Here is a 25,806-nt window from a genome sequence, read left to right as displayed (position 1 = left end):
TCCATAACTCAATATGCTTTAAGCTGGTTGAGTTCATGGTTAAACTATTGCACAGAACATGTTGCACCCCTGCCTTTTTTTTCCTGGATATCTAGAGGATGTTGGTGAGATAGGCTCATATTTAAACATGTGGTGGCATTGCAAGGTGTCCAGCAATTTTGTTTGCAAGCTGCACAGGAGATAACCAATAGCTTAGGCTTTCCTATTCATCACAGACCCCTTCTTAGTCTGCTTGGATGATGTGATGGTTCTTTAATTCCAGTAAAACAGAAATCTTTCGTAGGGAAGCTACTGCTAGCAGCCCATTTCACTTTAGCTACCTTCTGGAAATTTAATCCAGGTAAGCACTATTGGTGAACCCAGGTTCATACCATGGCAGACGTGGAGAAACTGAGAATGCTGTGGTGGGGAAGAGCTTTAAATATGAGCAAATTTGAAGGCCTTGACACAAGTTCTATAACTTTCTTTGATTTTGTTGACTTTATATTATACGTCATGAGGGGGTTCGGTTTCTAGTACATGTTTTGGAACTATATGGATGATAATGCATCCTGATTGTTAATGCTATGAATCTTGTTTGATTTGTTCTTATCTCCTCTGTCTGTCATGAAGACTTGTTTGTTATTGTATGCCATGAATAATTTTAAAAGAGTAAAAAAAAATAAATAAATAAGGGAGGGGGGACGGGGACACTCCATACTCAAGCAAAGAAACTAAGGAACTGAGGTAGGAAGGGTGGAATACTTGCCCCTCAGGTAAAGGAAAAGGTCTCTAAAATCATGAGTCCTTTCTTGGCTAAAATAAAATAAAAATAGGGAACAGCCCCCAGAATGGTCAACTTAGATTTCCACTCTGTAAATGGTAGCAGGGCGTTTTATGTGTTGGAAGTCCACCTTCTGAAATGCCTTCATGGGGGAGCTATCCCTCCATATTTACTAATTCTGCCCCGTACCTTGATTTAGGAGAAAGTAATACTCCTGGTAGAGAACCTTTAGGATCTCTAAATATCCTTGTACCAATCCTGTAAACTGTTCAGATTTGTTGGTTTTTTTTGTAGGAAAAAAAGTCCTTTCGTAAGTCCATGAGGCTGGTAGATAGGAGGTGGGGGAGGAAAGCAGATGCTGCAGGAAAGAAATCAACAATAAATGAGGTTTCCCTTTTAGCCACCGATTATTGTTCAGTAGGGATATGCATTCATTTAAAACGAATGCACAAAATGCAACAAGGCCAATTTGTTTCATTTGTAGGGCCCCAAAATGAATCGGGGTCCCCCCAAATGAAACAAACCTTTGGGGCCACAGTCTAGGCCTGAGCACGAAGCTAGGGTCTCATCCTAGGCCTGGGCCGATGCCGAGGCCTCAGCCAAACCCCTCCTGATTAAACTCGCATGATCCATTGGGTATCCATAAAAGAGTCCCGCCTAGTCCAGAGCCTGGAGCCAAGCCCAATGCTGCCGCCTCGGGCCAGATCCAGGCCTGACGTTGCAGCCTAGCCTAGAGGCCAGGTCCCAAAGCCTAGGCCTCAACCTAAACCAGGCCCAGAGCCCAGGCCTCGGAGCACATCTGTCATCCTCTTCTTTTCTTCTTCAACTGACACTGTCCACTGGGGTTGTGCTGGAGGTAATTAAATCTGATGCATTCACCCCAGTGAACAGTGCCATTTTGATGTATTCCATTGCCAAGGTCCAAGTGTTAAATCTGGATCTGGGTGGAAGCCCCATCATTGGGTCGCCGAGCCCAGCCACAGTGTTGGGCCTTGGTCCTGGTCTGGGCTCTAGCTTATGCTGAAGCCTAGGTATCGGGACATGGCCTCTGGACTGGGCCGCAGCATCAGGCCTGGGTCTAGGCTCCAACCTAGGCCAAGACAGCCTTCAGTAGGCTGAGGCTTCGGCCTGGGCCTAGTCCTCACCAGTGGATCCCCACTGAACCGGATAAGTGGAGGCTGGAGCAAACCTGCCCCAGCTTTTTTTCAGGTGGGTAGGGGGCCCCATTTTCATGCTTTTCACCCTTTTTTGTGGGGTTGAGTTTTTTTTTATGTTTGATTTGTTTTTCACATTAATAAAACAAATTGAATTCATGGGGAAAAACCTTACAAAAATGAACTGAAAAACAAAGACATTTTTTTTCCTGCACATCCTTATTGCTCAGCTTAGGTTAGAAATTAACTTGCTGGGGGCTTTGTGTCATCTTTTGCTGTTATTTTTGTATTTTATGTTGTTTGCGTTTTGTTTATTCAGGTGGCAGGTTATGTTTAGAATCCATTTTCTGTTCTAGAAGCTTGATTCAACAACCAGAAAAAGAAAAACCCAATTGCCCAGATTTACTGAGCATTTTCCCCATGGATACAAACGAGAGAAATCCCTCAGTATAGTGGTTTTCCAATCCAGTCCTCAAAGGCCTGTTTAACAGGATGATCAAACTATACACACATTAACCTGGTTGTGAGAGCAAATGGGTGCAAATATATCTCAGAAATATTAATTGTGGATGTCCTTAAAAAAGAAACAGCTAATTGGCAGTCCCAAGGAGTACATTTGAGAAATACCACCTTGGTAAATGTAGTCCTATGTGCTTGGTTGACTTCAGGCTGGATCTTCATGGATTTTTATCCTTACGTGTTTCAGGATCAAGGCTCAGAGTCAAACCAGGCTGCAGCGCAACAATCCCTAGTGAACAAACGATTGAATAAAGAATGCTTGCAGAAACACTTTACAGACAAATCATGTCTCAAGGCCTTCTGTCATCCATGGCAAAGATGCTTTGAAGGAATCTGTGCCTGTAAGCTGCCCTATCAGTGTCCCAAGAACAGTACTAGCACAGTCTGCTCTGCCACGGGAAGGGAATTCCGAAGTTACTGTCAGCAAAAGAGCTACGAATGCCTGAATCCACGGGAAACATTTTCTTCACTTGGAAAGAACTGCAAAATTGCAGGTGAGAATATAGTAATCATCTCTCCTTCCCCTCCCTTTATACATAAACTACACCCATGAATAGAAGATGGGGGAGGTTTTGAGATTGCATAAGTCCCTTCTTGAGATGTGACATCTTTGTTTCTTGCTTCTAGCCTATTTAATACACACTACTATGCTTCCACTTTGTATGTTGCTGGTTATCTTTATATATTCATTCATAGTTTATTAACTATTATACCTACACACTTTTTCTCCAGTGTTAGTAAAATTTGCCCTATTCAGATTATACTGCACCGGGCTAGTCTTGTGCCTGAAGGGTATTATACATTTATCCACCTTTGTCCATTGTTTGCTTGTTTGCCTAAAGTATCTAAAGTCCCACTATAAAATAAGTGAGTCTTGTTATATATTTATAGCACAACAGGGTTTGATGTCATCTTCAAAAATAGTAATATTGCTGTTTATGCCTCCCCCTTAAGTCACCAATAAGAAAACTCTTAACAAGGGTCCCCATACAGACTTCTATGAGCTCTCACTTGTTGTTTTCTGTTAGTTACAATATGTTCTGGAAGGTTCCTAAAACCAGACCCTTTTATAAATACATAAATATATATATATATATATATATATATATATATATATATATATATATATATATATATATATATATATATGAAACATATGCTATAAACAAAACCTGAACACTCATGTATACATATCCAAAAATAATGTTCTTAAAAAATTATTTTATTAAATATCATCATACAAAATTTTATCTTAAGAAATAGTATACAAAAAATACCTTATATAAATAATCTACTGTAATCTTCAAAAATGTTGTGTGAAAATGGAAACTTTAGAATCCTCAACTAACTGTTCTTGAAATCTCCTAAAAATCAAAAGTTCCTAACCTAAATGGTCCAACCTAAATGGTTACTAACCTAAATGGTCCATTCATGTGCTTAAGCACATGAATGATTTTTTGATTTTTTGATGATGTCTTTTTTTGATGATGACTTCTAAAGTTCTCAATAAGTACTTCTAAAGTTCTCAATAAGTACTCCTCTTTTTGCTATAAGTCCTAGTGAATCCTTCAGTACCCAAAATGGCTGCTGTACAATAATCTCTCCTCTGATTTGCAAAATTCTCAATAAGGTACTCCTCTCTTTGTTATGGGCACCCTTGGTTCTTCAATGCCAAAATGGCTGCTGTGCACTAAGCTCTCCTTCCTGAACATACCCAGATCAGTCCAGACCAGTGGGTTGTGCATTCTTACCAGCAGATGGAGTCAGAGAAAATAGAACTTTGGGCACTGCTACTTAACAAGAGTGCTACCTGCAGCCCCTCAGTATTTCTCTGACTCCAGCAGATGTTAGCGTTCCAAACCTGCAATCTATTAGTCAGTTAAAAAAAAAAAAGGTTAGGGAAAGTTTTTTTTTTCCTAGGATAGGCTAGTTTGTAGTTAGTTGTGTAGCTTCCTGAGCTGTTAGGCACCTTCGTGGGCCATCCCTCAGTGAAGCCGGACGTCCAAGGAGTTGGATACCCCTGTCTGTGTCTCGCCCGCATCGCTGCCAGTATCTCGATAGCCAGGGGCTTCTGGTTTCCTCAAGCACTGAGGAGGCTCCGCTCACTCCTTCCTCAGACTCCAAATCTCTCAGGTTAGATAGAAAGCAAGGAGGAAGCCTTTCAAGGTAGGAGGAGTTCATTTGGGGGACGGGCCATGCCATTTCATCGGCAGGCCAGCTGGAGTGGTGAACTTAACCCTGCGGGTCCTCACGACGGCCCAGGGCTCTGGGTAGGTCGGCGGGGGGTAGGCCTTCACGCGCCTGTGAGGCCTTCTTTTATTTTTTCGCCGGCAGCTCTCCTCACAGTAATTTCGCGCTAGCAGGGAGTTTTTCTATTTTTAGCTCCTGCAGTCGTGCAAAGGTTTTTTTGACTGGAATTTTTTTTTTCTCAATGGCACCCCGGCCTAAGTTGGGAACCTGATGCGCGTGTGAGGCATCAGGGCAGGCCATAAATGCTAGTTCCCTGTGTTCTGTCTGTTCTTTAGGGCAGGAGGTAACTTCCTCGGGGAGAGCAGCAAGCAGGCAAGAGCTCCGGTCCTCCAGGCTGCGGCCCTCCTCGATGGAGGAGGGTAACTCGCGGCGGCTGCTGAGGGAGGAGAAGCCCCCCTCCCATTCTTTCTCTGGTGGAGCAAATTCCCGTGTTTGGGGATGACCCTGGGCCACCGGACCCTCCTTCAGGGGGGGTGGTGTTGATTCAGGGGAGTTTTGCCTTGAGTTTGTGCTCCTGCTGCATCAGGCATTCCTGGCTAGGAAACAGGAGATCCTGAAGAGAGCAGCACAGCCAGACCCTTTGGTGGAACCTCCACCAAAGCGGATACCCATGGGGTCCCCGGACCGCCATCACCCTGCACTGAGCTGGAATACTTATTGGAATTCTTAATTTCAAGTGCAGCTTATAAGTGAAGCTCTACCAGTTAAATATCAGTGTTATAAAGCAAGACCAGATTGTGATTTTAGCTATTCTCAAAAAACAAAAAAAGATGTATATAAAAATGTGTTCACAAAATTGGGTATTTAGCACAAACATTTTTTTGATTTGTTTAGTATCATTTTCCAAGGGGGTTTTTTTATGCTAGTAGTGATTATAACAACTTGAAGCCGATAAGCACACTAAGCAATGTTTTAAGAAGCTGGCTTGCTACTTCGGTGGTAAGTTATGAACTGACTTTTTCCCTAATTTAAAACTGCCTTCTGGTTTGATTCATAAAATTGTTTTCCTTCATAATATTTGTTTTCTTCTCACAAGCCATTTTTGTCAAAATAATTTTCTTGAAAATGTTTTTTGGTAATTCAGAGCATTTTTTGTCTCTGGTATTTTACATACTGCACTATTTGCATTTTGATTTTGGATTTTGCGACTATATATATATATATATATATATATATATATATATATCTACATATATTTTTGCAAAATATATAGGTCAAACTAACTTTAAACCTAATTGACTACATGCTGAATATAACCAATAACTAGCAGGCAAGCAGGCCCAATCCTGCCCCCAAATAATTTTTAAAAATGTTGCCATATAGCATCCAAGCCCCTCCACCAAATATATATATATATATATATTTTTTTTTTATTTATTTTTTTCACATTTTATTTTGGATTTTGCCACAATAGTTTCACATATATCTACATATATGCTATGATATGAAATAATTGAAATAATATTATATGAAATAATTAATTGTTTTTATTTTCTGTTTTTTGTTTTATTTGACTTGTTTTATTGTTATTCTATTGCTGTTAAATTGTGTGGCTATGTTATAATTTTAAGTTTGTTTTGTTTTGTAATCCATTTAGTACATATTTTGATATAAGCAGAATATAAACATTTTTTAAATAAATTATATATATATATATATATATATATATATATATCAAGAAAAGGCAATATAATACCTAACTCGTGCTTATTGTATTACACAAGACTACCCCAAAAAAATATTTTTGGAGAATGGAAAAAAGCACTTTAATTGATCTAAACAAACACCATACATCAAAAGTTTTTTAATTATATGTAAAAACAATTTATTTATTTCAAATATTTTAAAACAATTTATTTATTTCAAATTTAATTTTTTTTATAAAAACATTTATTCCCAATATCTGCCTATGAATATATTGCACTTATTCCCTCAAATACAGCTCTTACACATGCATCAAATCATGTGCAAACCTGCATATAGCATTTTTCATAACCCTTACCTCTATACTATTGCTAAACTCAATCTCACCCTCAAGTATAATACATTTTCTTTTTAATATACAATATTGGTCACTGCTGACAAAAGACACTAGACTGAATAAAATTTGACATTCATCATCCTATCCACATGGCAACACAGTTTTTGACATTTAACATCTATTGAGAAGAGTTTATTTTAACTTTTTAACCCTCTTTTTACAATCTATAATGTAGCATGTGAATATTTGAGATGTAACATAATTCAACTCTCATCTGTAGTGTTCCCAATTATATTGTATTCTTTCCCAACAAGGCCCTTGTTTCACCTTCCCGGCTTCTTCAGGGGAATAATTCAAAAAGGAACGATCAACAGTGAGTAAGTCACCTCAACCACTCGATTCTGAACTCTCTCCTACCTTGCCAACAAGGAGTGAGTCAGAAAAGTCACTAAGTTCAATAGTGCCTCACGGCTAAATTCTTCTGTTTTGATTATAAACAGTGTTCGTATTTCCCGAACCCATGTGTTCACTGACACAACCACTCTTCAGCTGTATCAAATTGCCAATAAGAGACTCCTAATGTCACAAAAACTTTTTTCAATGGAGCCAAAAACCACGCTTAAACAATCAGTTTGAAGATAATCTCAATACTAGGTAGAAAAACTTTCAAACAATTGAGAAGTATCAGGGCTTAATATTTGCGACTGACGCTCTATTTATCAGCCATCCTGGTCAGCTCAGGTTTAATGTTTTCAGCTCATATTCTATTCCACAGTAAACCTGGTTGACTGTCAAAACACTTGTTCTTTCATATGTATCCTTCCGCCATCTTCTCGGCGTTTACCGGTCTCCAAAGATGTAAATATTTATTCAAATGACCCCTTCTATTGTGTTTTTCAGTTGCAGCACTTTCACATTTGTATGACTGTAACCCCTGGCTGAGGTCCTCTTTAGGTTTCCATGAACACACAGTAAATTCTGGGGTTTAAACTATCTTCTTTCCCATGCTTCCCATTAACCCCAGACTTTTCATGATTTCCCATAGGGGAGGAGAAGAATTCTTCTAGACCCTGGCATTCTTTTACAGACTCTATAGCAAATAGCAATAATCATGCTGGACGTTTGATGAGATTCCAACATCACTGATAGGTGATATCAAAATGGAATTTATAACTAGTTATAAATCTTCTCAGTATAGTCCATTAAAAAATGTATTCCTGGCATATCTGTGACTGGGGTTTCTTTCAACAATATTCTTCCAACCAGATTCCCTTCCAGCTTAGGAGTCAATTTTACAGCCTTCTCTTAGGGGATTTTCTACCCTGGTAACATGGTGGATCAAATTCAATTCCCAAGTTGAATACCTTTAATCAGATATCTTGCTATTAAAGTCTCACGCTTCTCTGGTTCCATCCACTCCAAGTACTTGAACAGTATCTTCCAACCTTTCGGCACTAGTTGGGTGGCATTCTTTTCCATCTTCTCAATCCTTTTCTTCTCCTGGGCATTGAATAGATTCCAAACCTTAGTTGAATGAACTGACTCTCTCAGGAAGAAAAGCTCAAATAGAACAATTATATCTGACCAGTTAAACAAAATCCAAAGTAGAATGAAGAGTGGGTCAAATGATTCCTTCAACTAAATCCAAAAGTAGAAGCTCATACTTCCTCTCAAAAAGGAATGATACACACTGCTTCTTAACCCTACTCCATGAGTTAGATGTATAGGGTCTAGTGTTCTTCCTCATTCCTCAAAGCAAAATCTGAAGGAAAAGATACTGGAACTAATAGAAATACTCCTGCTTCCTTCAAAATCAAAGTAAAAGGTGAATTTTCGAATGATTGCAAACGTAAAATTAGGACATGTCCAAAATAGTACATATGTCCATCCTCTCTCACTTGCTTTTTATAGGGTCAGGCAGAAACCACTAGAGCAGCCCACATGGGAGAGCTGAAGGAAGGGCGTTATGGTCCTCTAAAGCTACTCTATCTATTTATTTATTTATTTGGCATTTTTATATACCGATATTCTTGTAACAAGTTACAAATCACCTCGGTTTACATTCAAACAATAAATTTTGCACAAGTCTGCATTACATTGAACAGGGAACGAAACTTGGAGTCAATAACTGTGGAAGAAACATTTAGATAACTTGGTTGGAGTATTACAGCTGATGAAGATTCATGCTAGTGAGTTGGATCAACTAACAACGCTGCCTGAATATGAACTTGTATGGTCATTCGAATTGGGTGAAGGCTTCGCAGAACAGCCATGTCTTTAATCTTTTCTTGAAAGTGTTTGGGCATTGTTCTAGTCTGAGCTCCGGGGGGAGGGAGTTCCATTGCATCGGTCCTGAAGTGGAGAAGGCTCTACCAGGTCTTTGTCAAATACTCTTTTTAGTAGAGATCCCAATGAGATCCTACATAACATATAAACAGTATCCCATCAATGTGAACATCAAGAACACTATTATCTCTCCAATTTGAAATAATCATGTAAATTGTGGAACACAACAATAAACTTAGCAGTTTCTTTTGAGACGGTAACAAACATACATTGGGCACACAAGATTTCTATATGATTAACTGATATGTGAGTGAAAGATTCAATTGCAATATATCTGCAATCATTCCCCCATGCCTTCTCCCAAAACTAATAAACATTTGAACATGAATACAGCATATTAGATAGAAATGCATTGACAGCACCACAGGACCAACAGTTACTTGATGATACCAGCCATGCTTTAAAAAACATTTGAGTCCAAACTGTCCTACAAGCCTTAAAGTACATGAATTGAGTTATTCAGGCTGACAAGGATACTCTTAATAGCTGAGTACCAGAATCAATCCTAAGCTACAGTGCTTTCAGAACAAAAAACAATTTGTGAAATCAGGTAATCCATACTTTTCAGCCAAAACAGAGAAGGAAATTAATTGCCCATTCTCCAAAATTTGGTACAACATTCGAATTCCTTTAGATGGCTATAAGCCCAAATAATTTAATATTTATGATCTTTAGCAAATATAGGAAAACGTTGAAATCAATATTCAAAAGCCATTTAGATGAATAACTGAAAAGTTATCCATCTAAATGGCACTCGGCTATATTGAAAGCCGTATGCTAGAATATAGCCGCATAAGTCGGGGGCATTCCAGAGGAGGATGGGAGGTGTTTCTGGGTGGAGCAGACTTAGCTGCATAAGTTATGCAGCTAAGTCTGATATTTGGAGTTAGTTGCGAAACGTATGCAGCTAACTTTGATCTGGCCATAGGGCTTTCCTAAAGTTAGCCGGTACGACATAAATGGCAAACTTTAAGATAGCCGGGTATATTCAGTGGCACGACCTAACTGCTGAATATACGCTGCTAGTTAGTCGGGTATGTCTGACCAGCTAACTAGCCAAGCTGCACAGCTGCTGAAAATGGACCCCATTTTGTTTTCATGGTACTTTTAATTTCTCATCAAGTTCATGAAAAGCTATTTGGGTTGCATTAATTGGAGGAACATTTTCTAAGGATCTAGGTAGTTTTATGTCAGCAAGAATATGAAGTGGGAATGAATATACCAATTTATATTCCAGTTTTAACCTGTTCAGCTACTGATTCTCATTACCCTCATATTCTACCCATGAACTACTGTGTGATGATAAATATAGAATTCAGGAAAATTAACTCATCCTTTATCTTTAGATGCCTTACATTTTTTCAAGGCTGTCCTCGGGGTTTTCCCTTTCTACAAAAACTTGGATAAGAGATAATACACTTCCTCATAAAACTTGCAGGGAAAAATATAAAGGAATCAGTATAGATTTAATCTGATGGGTGACAACTATTTTAATAGAATTGAGTAATTCCTATCATGATAAATACATTGGGGACCAATTAACAAACTGTCCAGGCCAATTTAAAAACAAGCGCACAGGCACCCATACATGCGCATATGTATGTATTTATTTATTTATTAAAGGCTTTTATATACCAACTTTCTTGATACAAATCAAATCAACTCGGTTTACATCGAACTAAGCAGTAACTATAAACCAACCAATCAACAAGAGACAATTTAAAAGGAGCATAAAGTTACATTATAACAAGGATGCCTTAACTGGGAGTAGGAAAAAAGAGAGGGAGAACGAAGATAAAGTACAATATTCGATAGAGTATGGGAGGGAGGCAAGGAGCCGACCTCATGATAACTTGTAAGCGTAATTTAGCATTTGTTTATTTACATAAGTGATGGAACAATTCTAAGTCAGGCTGTTGGGCTGGAGGCGGGGAAGGCTCGGCAGAACAGCCATGTCTTTAGTTTCTTTTTAAAAGTTAGTAGACAAGTTTATATATATATTTGCTTGCGCATATGGGTGCGCAAGCAAATATATGTTGGAATGTTAATTTGTGAATGCTTTTATGCATGGAAGATTTAAAATATACATAGCGTGCATATGTGTGCTCTTAATTTTAAGCGATTACTCGTGCAAATGTACTTCGCGTATCTTCCTTAAGAAATTGATGGCTTTTACACGCACAAGTGAGTGGATTTTAAAGCATACTCACAAGAAGAATATAACCAGTTTTACCAAGAAGCCTATTAGTTTCCCAGTGAATCTCAAGGTCATCCAGAACCCTCTGGATTTTCATCCTGCACGCCCCCAAGTTGACCCAGACCCTCATCCTGTCGTGTAAGCCCAAAAAACATGAGATCTGTAGACATGCTCCTCATCAGAAGTAGCAGTAAAGTTCTGCAGCTAACAAGCCAGCATACACTGTGGCCTCAGGTTTTAAAATATGGAATTACGTGCATAACTGCTGCTGGCCCCGCCCTGGAACACTCATGTCCCACCCCCAGCTCTGCCCCTTTTTTTTGTTACTCGCTCACGCATATATACATTGCATAACTTCCTATTTTTAAAATACGAATTGCTTGCACAAATTACGTATATGAGCTTTTAAGTGGGAGCAATAAAATTTGGTCCTTAGGGGATAATTTTCAAAAAGATTTATGTGCATAAAAGAACTTTTGAAAATTGCTACTTTTACACGTGTAGCTCCTTAGAAAATTTATTCTATAGGGCTAAATTGTTAAAAGGATTTATGCGCGTAAATGGACTTTTTAAAATTGCCATGATATATGCTATTTTAATGCGCATAACTCCTTGGAAAATTACCTCCAGGGAGGATAACTTTTAAAACAATTGCATGTGAGCCCCTATTCATGTTCATATTGACTCAAACAATCATGTGCATGTATTTTATATCATGCACATACATTTGCACATACTATATAAAATACACACAATGTTAACATATACCTTATGCATGTATATTTGTATAAATTTGTGCATGGCTGCATGTTTGCAATCAACTTTGCAGTTACACTATCTACATGTATGCTTGTGCGATGTGCAACTTCTGGTTTTTCCAAGATGGGTTTATTCAGCCATATGACCACCAGTGAGGTAGAACAACTTCACTGCCAGGGACGTCGTCTGTGCGGCATCTCTGATGGTAGAGGATGAGAGGCACATGTTCTCCATTCCTGGGGTATGGCAGTGCCACAACAAGGATTGCCTGCTACCTCCTTAAATGCCTATTTAACTACGGAGCTTGTGGGATGTGCGTGTGGGGTTCCTGGGGGGGGGGGGGGGGGGGGGGGCTCTAGGGGATGTGGGTGGCAAGAGTTAAATTTTTGGCAGGATGACAGGGAATGACTTAAACCAACAATTACAAGTGTAGTAAAGGTGCAATAACAAGCTAGGTCTTCCTATTGGACTTGCCATAGATTTAATGGTGGCCCCAATAACAGGGGAAACCTATGACCTCTTTTTAGAAGGGAGAAATTTAATCACTGCAAAAAGGGGGCAAAGAGACTGAGGTGATGTTAGTGTGCTGAGCAGGGAGTGAAGGGGAGAAGAAGAAAGGAAAGATGTTGGCCAGGAGGATAGAGAGCAGGGATTTTGGACACTGTGGGCAAGGGGAAAAGGGAAGGGGATGCAAGCTTAGAAGAGGGGAAAAGGAGAGTGGGAAAGGGATGTTATGCCAGATCTGACAAGGATAGGCAGATGTATAAGGAAGAGAGCATAAGATTTAGTCCTGAGGGAAGTCTGCACTACTGCGGATCACAGAATTCCTGGAGAATTTGGCAGGCCCTGGCATGCCGCGAGCGGAGGCCGTTCTACTCGCAATGAAGATGGCGTAGTCCCCATTGAGAGTGAGTCTCTGTGTGTGTGTAAGACTGCAAGACTAGGGGGTGAGAGAGAGAGTATGTGTGAGGGTATGAGGGTGTGGGTGCCAGAGAGAGGGAGCCTATGTGAGGAGATTGTGAAGGAGTGTATATATGTGTGAGAGATTGGGAGCTGCTGTGTGCAAAAAAGGGATTATGTGTATGTGAGGGTGCTTGTTTGTTTGTGAGAGAGGGAGCCTGTGTGATGGTGTGTTATGTGTAAGAAAGATAATTTTTGTGAAGGGATGTGTGTATGTGTGAGAAACAGCCTGTATAAAGGTATGTGCATGTGTTTGTAAGAGAGAGCGGGAACCTATGTGTAGGGGTGGTGAGCTAGAGAGGGAGCCAATGGCAGGGGTATTTGAGAGACAGACATAAGAAGCCTGTGTGAGGGTGTATGCTTGAAAGGGAAAGGAAGCCTGTGTGGTTGTGCATGCAAGAGAGAGAAAGAGCCTGATTAGGGGTTATGTGTGTCTGAGAGAGAGAGAGGGAGCCTGTATGAGGAGGGGGGGTGTGTGTGTGTGTGCACATGAGAGAGAGAGAGGGAGCCTGTATGAGGGGGTATGTGTGTGCATGAGAGAGAGAGAGGGAGCCTGTATGATGGGATGTGTGTCCGAGACAGAGAGAGAGAGAAAGAGAGCCTGTATGAGGGGTTATGTGTGTCCAAGAGAGAGAGAGGGAGCCTGTATGAGGGTGTGTGTGTGTGCATGTGAGAGAGAGAGGGAGCCTGTATGAGGGTGTGTGTGTGTGTGTGCACATGAGAGAGAGAGGGAGCCTGTATGAGGGGGTATGTGTGTGCATGAGAGAGAGAGAGGGAGCCTGTATGAGGGGGTATGTGTGTCCGAGAGAGAGAGCCTGTATGAGGGGGTGTGTGTGTGCACATGAGAGAGAGAGGGAGCCTGTATGAGGGGGTATGTGTGTGCATGAGAGAGAGAGAGAGAGAGGGAGCCTGTATGAGGGGGTATGTGTGTCCGAGAGAGAGAGCCTGTATGAGGGGGTGTGTGTGTGCGCATGAGAGAGAGAGAGGGAGCCTTATGAGGGGTTATGTGTGTTTCTGATCGAGAGAGAGGGAGCCTGTATGAGGGTGTGTGTGTGCGCATGAGAGAGAGAGAGGGAGCCTCTATGAGGGGTTATGTGTGTTTCCTGATCGAGAGAGAGGGATCCTGTATGAGGGGGGTGGGGGTGTGTGTGTGCGGAATTACACTGGCTGCCAATCAAACAAAGAGCACAATTTAAAACACTTTGCACAGTCCACAAGCTAATCAATGAAGAAAATACAGATTGGTTAAACCCTGCATTAAGACTACATATTCCCCAAAGGAATCTCAGATCAGCAAATAAAGCTCTACTAACCATACCCTCTGTAAAGACAGCTAAACTGACACAAGTAAGGGAGAGAGCACTGTCATTAGCCGGCCCTATATTATGGAACTCAATGCCTCCTGAATTAAGATTAATGAGAGACCATAAAATCTTCAAAAAAAGCCTAAAAACATGGCTTTTCAAAAAAGCTTTTCAAAATGAGAATGGGGAATAGGTAGTACTAAGAAACTAGAAAAGGACTTATACACACAGGCAAAAGTCACCAGATAACATATATGCATTCTTTACCTTTATTTTTATCACACTTAAGTTTTAAGTTAAAGAATTACAGTATATCGCATATATGGTTAGCCCATAAAGGGAATTTCAATATACACTACATATAGCTTATAATATTTTGAATCATGTATCTGAACAACTTCGGCACACTCTGTTTAAAGTAAAATCTATTTCAAATTTATTCATGTGCCTATTTGTAAACCGTTGTGATGGTATATCACTAAACGACGGTATAGAAAAGTTTTTAAATAAAATAAAAAATAAATGAGGGGGTATGTGTGTGTATGAGAGAGAGAGAGGGAGCCTTTATGAGGGGGTATGTGTGTCCGAGAGAGAGAGCCTGTATGAGGGTGTGTGTGTGTGTGTGTGCGTGCACATGAGAGAGAGAGGGAGCCTATATGAGGGGGTATGTGTGTGCATGAGAGAGAGAAAGGGAGCCTGTATGAGGGGGTATGTGTGTCCGAGAGAGAGAGCCTGTATGAGGGTGTGTGTGTGTACATGAGAGAGGGAGGGAGAGCCTGTATGAGGGGGTATGTGTGTACATGACAGAGAGAAGGAGCCTTTATGAGGGGTTATATGTGTTTCCGATCGAGAGAGAGGGAGCCTGTATGAGGGAGTGTGTGTGTGTGTGTGTGTGTGTGCACATGAGAGAGAGGGAGCCTGCATGAGGGGGTATGTGTGTCCGAGAGAGAGAGCCTGTATGAGGGGGTGTGTGTGTGCACATGAGAGAGAGAGGGAGCCTGTATGAGGGGTTATGTGTGTTTTCTGATCGAGAGAGAGGGAGCCTGTATGAGGGTGTGTGTGTGTGCGCATGAGAGAGAGAGAGAGAGAGGGAGCCTGTATGAGGGGGGGTGTGTGTGTGCGCATGAGAGAGAGAGGGAGCCTGTATGAGGGGTTATGTGTGTTTTCTGATCGAGAGAGAGTGAGCCTGTATGAGGGTGTGTGTGTGTGCGCATGAGAGAGAGAGAGAGAGAGAGAGGGAGCCTGTATGAGGGGGTATGTGTATGCATGAGAAAGAGAGAGGGAGCCTGTATGAGGGTGTGTGTGTACATGAGAGAGAGAGGGAGCCTGTATGAGGAGGTATGTGTGTGCATGAGAGAGAGAGAGGGAGCCTGTATGAGGGGGTATGTGTGTGCACATGAGAGAGAGAGGGAGCCTGTATGAGGGTGTGTGTGTGTGCGCATGAGAGAGAGAGAGAGGGGGAGCCTGTATGAGGGTGTGTGGGTGTGTGTGTGGGCATGAGAGAGAGAGAGGGAGCCTGTATGAGGGGGTATGTGTGTGCATGAGAAAGAGAGAGGGAGCCTGTATGAGTGTGTGTGTGTGTGTGTGTGTGTGTGTGCAGCATGAGAGAGAGAGAGGGAGCTGTATGAGGGGATGTGTGTGTGCGCATTCCTTCGTGAACATCTCACTCATTGCCTGAGGGTACCCTTAACACTGGTATCTATCTAGGGTTCTTAGATTTTGTGTTAATGTTTTTGGAGGGGGGCAAATTATCAACCAAATTTTAAAAACCCTGCGCATGTTAAAACCGGGGGTTACGTGCGTGGCCGGACTTTGTGCACACCGAGCGCATTTTAGAAATGGCCAGGCAATGTGCGTAACCCCTGATATGTGCAGAAGTGCCAGGCCAACTAAAAGGGGCGGGATGGAGGCCAGCCGGGACAGCAGCCAATAAGCCCTGTCCCGGGGAAGCGTATGCCTGCAGCCGGCCAGCGCACGGAGATTACTTCAGCTCCAGAGGAGCAGTAAGTAATGAAACAAAAAAAATATGAATAGCTAGGTAGGAATTTGGGATCAGGGAGGAGAGGGGAAAAGGTAGGAAGGTTAGGTTCATTGGAGCAGACTGAGAGGGAACTGGGGAAGCCCTACTCCTGTCGTTACGCATAATTAAAAAAAAACAACCCTGCGCATGGAAGAGCCCACCTGCCCTCCCATGTGTGTGTGCATATAGTCAAATCCAGCATGCATGTGTGCGTGGGAATTGTATTTTATAACATGTGTGCGCCAACACACGCATGTAATAAAATAGCCGCGTCCATGTGCGCGCCAGGAACTGTGCGCACATGGGTGCGTGTGTGGGCCTTTTAAAATCTACCCTTAGGGGCGGATTTTAAGAGCCCTGCTTGCGTAAATCCGCCCGGATTTACGCGAGCAGGGCCCTGCGCGCCGGTAAGCCTATTTTACATAGGCCTACCGGCGCGCGCAGACCCCGGGACTCGCGTACGTCCCGGGGTTTTCGGAGGGGGCGTGTCGGGGGCGTGTCGGGGGGCGGGCCCGGTCGTCGCGGCGTTTCGGGGGCGTGTCGGGAGCGTTTTGGGGGCGGGTACGGGGGCGTGGCTACGGCCCGGGGCGGTCCGGGGGCGTGGCCGCGCCCTCCGTACCCGCCCCCAGGTCGCGGCCCGGCGCGCAGGAGGCCCGCTGGCGCGCGGGGATTTACGTCTCCCTCCGGGAGGCGTAAATCCCCCGACAAAGGTAAGGGGGGGGTTTAGACAGGGCCGGGCGGGTGGGTTAGGTAGGGGAAGGGAGGGGAAGGTGAGGGGAGGGCAAAGGAAAGTTCCCTCCGAGGCCGCTCCGATTTCGGAGCGGCCTTGGAGGGAACGGGTTAGGCAGCGCGGCTCGGCGCGCGCCGGCTATACAAAATCAATAGCCTTGCGCGCGCCGATCCAGGGATTTTAGTGGATACGCGCGGCTCCGCGCGTATCTACTAAAATCCAGCGTACTTTTGCTTGAGTCTGATGCGCAAGCAAAAGTAGGCTGATCGCGCTTCTTTTAAAATCTACCCCTTAATTGTTTAGCTGAGTTGATTGTAAAGAGGGGAAATAAATACTTATTTTGTTTCATCTGAGGGTATTGTAGTGGGTGGGGGCTAATTCTTTGGGTTGATTACCACATTATGTTATAAGATATTATGCTGTTGCGTTATAGGCAATTTTATATTCTAAGGAAGCATTGTTTGTACTCTTCTGCATTTTGCTTCTGTTTGAAGCGGTTTTTTGTTGAGAATAGGAGGGGTTAAAGTGGATTGTTATTGAATATGAGATGTTTTTATTTTATCTCTATTAGTTTTTTGAATTTTTAAAAATATTTTATTTGATGTTTTATTTTGTTATATGTTTGATTTATGTTCTAATTCGCTTTGAAGATGTATTTGATTTTGGAAAGCAAAATATAAACCTGTAAATTAACCTTACCCAGATAAATTTAGTTGAGTCTATTCAGCGGAACAGCTAAAGTTACCTGGATAACTTTACACACATAAATTTGCCACTGACTAGCTTGCTGAACATGGATCTATACAAATATGAAGGTATCACATGTGCCTACTTCATTGATTGATTGAGAAGGAATCATGGCCAGCAGCAACACAGCCACTGCCAGAGGTAAAACTAAATGATAGCTCGGTATTGTCTGTAGCCTTTGGATGTTTTTGTTGTATATTCAGGTTACTGTTTATCATTTACTATAAGTTTTCAAACTAGTTTTTCTTTTTTTTTTTTCAGAAAAATTTAAAATTTCTTTAACATATGGAGAAAATGAGTCTGAGGGTATAATTCAAATAAAACTTTTGGGCTCGAGAAATGAATCATTTTTATGCAGCAATAAATGGAGCATAACTGAGGCAAATGTCGTCTGCAGACAACTTGGATTTGAAAAGTAAGAGTTATGCAATGGGTTATCTATTAGTGGTGTCTGTTGGCAAAATGTCTCCTCTGTGCCTGTGAACTAGTGTACACATAGTGGAAATCTTGTCAGAGTCCAATACTTAGATGACCTCTTCTTCCCATGCTAGGCAGAACCATTTTGACCTGTTTTACTGCCCTGCCCCTTCTTCATTCAATTTTTCTAGAACAAGTTGTCCACTAGGAAAAATAACACCTTTTTTTGCAAAATCACATACAAGCTCTGTAAAATCCAACTGCAGAGTCATTTCATGTTCAATAGAAATCATTTCTAGTCCAATTAAATGTGATTCTGTTGTAAACCTTAAGTAATTAGCTTTGAAAAACTACTTGCTATAGTAATAAGAAGATACAACAAAATCCTCGCAGACACAACAAGGGCAATTTTCAAAGCAAATTATGCTTGCCTGAAAATTGCCCACATTCAATGCAACAAAAAATACGCACATTATTTAGAAGTGCATGTATTTTTAGCCACATTTGGAGGAGACATTCCTGGGTCATGTTTTTAGGTCGAGGAAGGAAAGGTACATGCATAGATGTTATTTTCACATATGCTTTTCAAGCACAATTCTACCTGCAGAGAAAGTAGTTGCAAGTGACCATTCCTACTTTGTACCTGAGGCAGTTTTCCCATGAGCAAGTATGCACATACTTATGCTTTGAAAATAGGTGCAAAGTTTGGAAGTAAATAGCATGAGTAGTCTTTGTCCCAATGGAGGACAGTTTGAAAATTGTCTCCAATGTTTGGTGCAAACTTATTTTTAGTAATTAAGCTTGATAAGGTGTGTTTAAACTTGTTATTCAATTCCAGTGCTTCAGTATTTTTTATTTCAAATTTTCTTCACTGAGTTCTGTTAAAGGTTTATTTCAAGAGGATGTGTTAGATGGTTCAAGTTTACTGATAAATGCCATAAGAAACAAGTGGATTGGTGCACAGAACACACTTCAAAAATAAAGGATAAATAACATAAGAACATGCCATACTGGGTCAGACCAAAGGTCCATCAAGCCCCAGCATCCTGTTTCCAACAGTGGCCAATCCAGGCCATAAGAACCTGGCAAGTACACAAAAACTGAGGGGTGGATTTATCAAAATGCGGTAAGTACCGCATGCGATAGCAAAAGGGGTGTGTTTTATGCTAATATAGTATTTATTGCAATTTGCACTAATTACCTGTGCAAAGAGCTAAGTTAGTGCAAATTGTGATACCATTTTCAGATTCTGCAATAAGTGCCAGACCTGTTGTATTTCCTTCATTAAACCACCAGGGGACCATTGGAGGGAGAGAGAGAGAGAGAGAGAGAGAGACTGGCCATAATATTAAAGAACCTATTTTCCTTCAACCTCCTTAAGAGTCACCTCTCCTTACCCGCCCTCTTCCCTATCACCTTGTAAATAGTTAAAGAACCTCTTCTCCCCTACTCTCCTCAAGAGTCTTCATCTGAATAATGAACAGAAATTCAACTTGTAAATAGTTAAAGAACCTTTTTTTTTCTAATGTTTATCTATCCTTATCTATTCTAAATTTTGTAAAGCCTGTTGCTACGTTACGTTACACTGTGAACCGAGGTGATGTTTTTAACGTGCCCCGGTATATAAAAAATTCTTCTTAAATAAATATCATGGCCCATAGGTAGGTATTTGTATCCCTATGGTAGGCCCACCTAGTAACTCGAGGTGGGGATTAGGTAAGAGTGTAGGGGGTTAGGGGCCACTTTGACATTCTACCTTGCCCAAATCTCATCTTGGAGTGAGTTTCCTCACTCCGAAGGCCAGCAAATCTTCACAAGAGACCACTGTTCTGTTCGTAGGTGTCACGTAGAATGTCAAAGTGGCCCCTAACCCTCTACACTCTTACCTAATCCCCACCTCAAGTTACTAGGTGGGCCTACCATAGGGATACAAATACCTACCTATGGGCCATGATATTATGGCCAGTCTCTCTCTCTCTCTCTCTCTCTCTCTCTCTCTCTCTCTCTCTCTCTCTCTCTCTCTCTCTCTCTCTCAGCCTAACACAATTGAAAGAGGTGTAGTTAAAACCAGCATTATGGCTGTGTGATAGCTCTTCACAGACAGGCTAACCCAGCCCACTCTCCACCCCTAACTCCTCCTATTTTCTGAATTTGCATCCCACCAGACGTTATGGTGCGATCGCATGCGTTAACGGGGCTTTTCGCATGCGAAAACGCCTTATCGCATTTTGATAAATGACCCCCTAAGTCTATTCCATGTTACCATTGCTAGTAATAGCGGTGGTTATTATCTAAGTCAACTTAATTTATAGCAGGTAATGGACTTCTCCTCCAAGAACTTATCCAATCCTTTTTTAAACACAGCTATACTAACTGCACTAACCACATTTTCTGGCAACAAATTCCAGAGTTTAATTGTGCATTGAGTGAAAAAGAACTTTCTCCGATTAGATTTAAATGTGCCACATGGTAACTTCATGGAGTGCCCCCTAGTCTTTCTATTTTTATTTATTTATTTATTTTTAACTTTTATATACCGACATTCCTGTATAAAATACAAATCACACCGGTTTACCATAAAAACATAACTTCGCCTGTGAGCATTATATAGAACAATCAACAAATTATATTAAAAAGCATACATTACCTTTGTCAGAAATGTAAAACAATTATAAAGTAGAAATTGTTAACAAGGGAATATAGATAACAAGGGGAATATTTAAAACTAAGGGATGCACAAAAAGGAGTGCCCCTTTGTCGCGCCCCTTCGGCGCACGACGCGCGGCGCCTGCTGGCTTGGCCTTTTAACGGATCAGTTCCGTGAGCGATGACGTCGGGGGAGGGGCGGGTCCCTCAGACCTTTTATTCTTTTCAAATTCATCATCTCTTCCCAGTTTCAGCGCTGTTCTTTTCTTTTTCTTTTTTCAATTTTTTTTGTCTTTTTTACCTCAGATGTGAACAGGTGATTTCCAGATAGTGGCCAGCTCTCCCCCTCGGCGGCGCCTGCTGGCTTGGCACTTTTAACGGATCAGTTCCGTGAGCGATGACGTCGGGGGAGGGGCGGGTCCCTCAGACCTTTTATTCTTTTCAAATTCATCATCTCTTCCCAGTTTCAGCGCTGTTCTTTTCTTTTTTTCTATTATCCGAAAGAGTAAAAAACCAATTCACATCTACCCGTTCTAGACCTCTCATGATTTTAAATATCTCTATCATATCCCCCCTCGGGAACCATCTGGGTTTACAGCTGGCTCTAACAGGCCAGTCCCCGGAGGGGAAGGTGTCGCCAGTGCTCCCGAGCTTAAGGAGATCTCTTTGGCCTGTAATGAGAGGCCCCACTCGAGGTCCCTCTCCACTGCAGCCATCGCATCAGGAGCTAAGACTGAGGATGCTGCAAAGCACTCCTCGATACTCCGCTGCGACGACCCAGGTAAAGAAACACTAGAAACAGTTCCCCTGAGTCTAGCCTTACATTTGGTGTGAGGCATTTTACAGCCGGCGCTGCAGTGAACAACAAAAAGAAAAAAAGAAAGAATATTCAGTACTCTTTCTAAAGTTTGGTCTACTACTGGTTAGGTGGCCGGGTCTATCTGCTTTCTCTTTGTTCCCATATTTGTGGAGAGGGACTACATCTGTTCCCCTTTAGTCCCTAGAAAACCTCCCTGTCTCCAGAGAAGTTGAACAGAATTGGGAGGGGTGCTGTGAGTACTTTCTTGAGCTTTTTCAGTATTATGAGTTCTACTGTACAGGTCCCATTGCCTTATCTAATTCCAGATGTGTTCCTATGTAAATTCACTATTTTTCATTTGTTTCTTATGTGGAAAATGGCAACACTTTTTAAATATAGCTTTTAGATAAATTTGTAGCCAGGATAAAAGTATTAATTTTTCTTTTCTTAATTTTCAAGTGGATCAAACATAGCTAAAATTAACTGTCCAAGGTACTTTGTTTTTGAATCAGTAACTAATAACTATTTTTAAAAAGTAACTTTTGTGATGTTAAATATGTCTATTTCAGTCAGGGATACTGCAAGTGCATGAGCTACAGTTTTCAGAATAGAAAGCTTGTGATTTAACATAGGCAAAGTTCTGTGGTATGAGGATGTTATTATTTGTCCTCTTTGTGTGTTGGCAGAGGTGCTCATCCATCCTTTGCAGAAAAAAAGTTCAACATACCACAATCTGACCTGGAAACACCTCGTTGTCTGCAAGTAACTTGCCGAGGATCAGAAACCAGCTTGGCTGAATGTGGTTTTACTGAGAGTTCTCATAGTAGTCCAGCTGGAATTAGATGCTACACAGAATCTACAGGTTGGTGAAATCTTTTATTTTTTCCCCTATTTTAAATATTACTTCTATTTAACAAGCAGTTTCATCACAGGGATGTGAGCCCTTGGCTGTGGTGAGGTTGACACAGCCTGGCAGGCGAACCCACTAGGCCCAGGTTGACAGCAGGTGGACACACTCTTACTGGGATGAGATCTGGACTTCACCTGTACCAGCCTCGTTCCCTCTAGTATGAGCCTTTGGCTTCCGGTTGCCAGCAGAACTTAGGCCAGAGTCCCGTAGAGAGCCTTCTGCAGCAGGCCAAGGTCAGGGCAGGCAGCAATCGAGACAAGTCAGAGTCCAGGCCGAGGTCAGGGCAGCTGGAGATCAGGCAGAATTAAGGTCCAAGCCGAGTTCAGGGCAGGTAGAGAGCCATATAGTCATAATCCAGGGCCAAAGTCAGAAACGGGAGTGAATCAGAGGAACAAAACAAGGAGACAAGGACTGGGGCAGACAGGACATGGACTAGACCAGACAGCAAGAGCAGGGCAGGAACAACAAGCAGGGAACTAGGCAAGGGACAGGAATGGTAAGGCAAGGAGCTGGGCAGGAGACAAGGCAGGAGACAATTAGCTGGACAAGGCAGGAGACACGGAGTGGGACTGGAAGCAAGGCAGGAGACACGGAGCAGCACACGCTGCAAACTAGGCAAGAAGACCTATTGCTGAGGCATCGGATGAGTGCTGAGGTGGATCTTAAATATCCTATGCCTGTGATGTCATCAAGAGATGCCACGCTGGCTTCCCCACCGCAGAACCTTAAGATGCAGAGGGTAGGCGTGCTCTCGCGCCTAAGGAGTCTGGGCAGAAATGCGGCATTGGTGGCGGCTTCCCTGTTCTCAGTATTGGCGTGACCTGGGGAGAGCATCAATGGCACCCCAGCTGCCGTGAAATGGGCGAGTGAAGCCAGTCATGGCGTGTCCTGCAGCCAGTAACGCATTACAAGTTTATTGTTCAACTAGAGTATACTTTACACCAAAGAGTAAATTGTTAGCCAGTAATAATGTTTGTTAGTAATGAAATTTCATCAGTGAGCGTAGCTTATACTACTCCTGTGGAAATTCAGCGCAGTGCAGATTTGTGCAGAATTCCCCTTCTGTGCACAATTTTCACATTTTGCGCAGAATTTGGCTTGCAGCTTAGCGGGGAACCAAACAGTGCCTGCTTTCAAGACCCATCCAGGCTGCACAGAGGCAGTTTCAGCTTCAGTCTGTGAAGAAGGAGGAGTCAGGCAGCATCATCAGTGTTGGCCATGAGGGCAGGAGGAAGGCAGGTAGGAAGCATCATTCTCAGCTCCAATCCGCCCAGCAGATGGCATTTGCTTTGACCACGCAGAGGAGGCAGACTACATCATTCTTCCGCCAGGCTGAAAGGAGGCAGGCGGCATCAGCAGCGTGAGTGGAAGCCTGTGTGTCAGGGCAGAAAGGTAGATGGCATCGACTTCGGCCACATATAACGCAAAGGACAGGCCACGTCACTATTTTGTCCTGCACGGTCCAGAGGGAGGAAATAGTGATAGTGGCTCTGAAGGAGGCAACAGATTTTCCAATGAGGGTGGGGGAAGAGAAAGCAGGGTAGGGGTGGAAAACCTGGAAGGAGGAGAGAGTTAGGCATAGGGAAAAGGGGGCAATTAAGATCACGAGAATGATTGGGGGATGGGACATTAGTAAGAGCGTCAAGGAGGTGCAGGGAACCTAATGGCCTAATTTTAAAAGGCTGGTGCGCATTAAAACCCTGATATATGCGCATGGCTGTAGCCACGTGCGTATCTCCCAGTATGCGCTGAAGACCAGCTCGGAAAAAAAGGGGCAAGGTGGGGGAGGGGGCCGGTGTCTTGAAGGGGATTGGGAGGGGCGTAGGTGGGCCGGGACAGCGCGCGCTGGCAGCCGGCTGGCCCGCGCAACCTACTACTGCTCCAGAGACAGGTAAGTATTGAAACAAAAAAAAAGTTAGTTAGAGGGGTTTTAGGGGTTGGGGAGGATAGAGGAAAAGGGAGGCAAGTTAGCTAGGAGGTTTAGAAAGTTGCCTCTGAGTCCACTTCTTTATTGGAGTGGACTGGGAGGGAACTGGGGAAAGGCCCTATCGTGTTGCCGCATACATCTTAGAAAATGTACCCCCATTACGTGCGTGGCAATATAAAATCGGTGCTTTCATGTGTGCACCCGTGCACGAGTTTTAAAATTTACCTTTAAGGGAGGAGAGAGAGGGCAGAGGGAGTTGGGTTCAGGGGAGCGATGGTGAGGGGAGAGTACGGAGGGGGGTCAAGCTATGGAAGAGAGACAAAGTGAAGAGGGTCAGGCTGGGAGACAGAATTCAAGAGGGTAACCCTGAGATTGATGAGGAGTGGAATTAGAGTAGAAGGGGTTGAGCCTGGGACTAGAGGGGAGGGAGAGATTCTGGAGAATGGGGTGTTGAGGCCTGAGGGGGCAGAATACAATGGGGCAGATTTTAAAAAACTACGCCCGTGTGTACTTTTGTTTGCGCGACCAGCGTATCTTTTAAAATCCGGGGTCAGCGCGCGCAAGGCTGCGCAAAATCGGCAGCCTGCACGCGCTGAGCCACGCAGCCTGCCTCCGTTCCCTCCGCCTCCCCCCTCCTTCCCCTCCCTTCCCCTCCCTTCCCCTACCTAACCCACCCCCCCCCACCCGGCCCTAACTAATTCCCCCCCTACTTTTATTCCAAAAGTTACGCCTGCCCAAGGCAGGTGTAACTTGCGCGCGCCGGGCCGGCTGCCGGCGCGCCATGTTCCGGTCCAGGGCCTGGTCCGGAGGCCACAGCCACGCCCCCAGATCGGAACCACGCCCATGGCCCCGCCACCGATGAAGCGCCGCCCCCGACGCGCGTCCCGGGGCTTTGCGCGCACCGGCAGCCTATGCAACATAGGCTTGGCGTGCACAGGGGGAGCTTGGGGCAGGTTTTCGGGGGGTACGCGTGTATCTTACGCGCATACCCCTTTGAAAATCTGCCCAAATGTGTCAGGCCAGGGGAGTAAAGAGGGAGAGTGGAAGGGATAGCCTTATGATCCACTTTTATAGTGTATTCCTAGTGGAATTCTACACAAATATATTTAAAATTATCCATTTATGAATAATAAGTTTTTAATATTATATTTTATATTAATTATTCAGGCTGTGATTTATATTCTGTTACTTTTTGACCAATATAAAGTATGCCAAATTTTTTATTTTTATGTACTAAGTTTTAAACGTTTTTGCAAGGAATTCCCTCAGGAGTATTTAGAAATCTGTGAAACCTTAGGGAGGGAGCATGCAAAAATTATACACAGGAGAAAATATGCATGGGTCAGAGCCAAGAATTTTTCTCCGTGACAAAATCAG

At 42.8% G+C, this 25,806-nt stretch overlaps 1 protein-coding gene across 1 annotated transcript in view; it reads left to right on the top strand.

Annotated features, from left to right (window-relative positions):
- The window catches only part of CFI (complement factor I), a 146,260-nt gene that overhangs the window by 26,520 nt on the left and 93,934 nt on the right, over positions 1-25,806 (top strand). Inside the window, exons 2-4 of the mRNA XM_029596663.1 lie at positions 2,624-2,930; positions 17,992-18,145; positions 22,279-22,454. Of these exons, the coding sequence (XP_029452523.1) occupies positions 2,624-2,930; positions 17,992-18,145; positions 22,279-22,454 (637 nt within the window). The remainder of the gene's footprint in view (positions 1-2,623; positions 2,931-17,991; positions 18,146-22,278; positions 22,455-25,806) is intronic.

This window comes from Rhinatrema bivittatum, chromosome 1 (genome assembly GCF_901001135.1).
Source record: "Rhinatrema bivittatum chromosome 1, aRhiBiv1.1, whole genome shotgun sequence".
NCBI classification, from domain to species: domain Eukaryota; kingdom Metazoa; phylum Chordata; class Amphibia; order Gymnophiona; family Rhinatrematidae; genus Rhinatrema; species Rhinatrema bivittatum.
The sequence above is the reverse complement of the archived record's forward strand: the minus strand, read 5'-3'. Positions and strand labels throughout refer to the sequence as shown.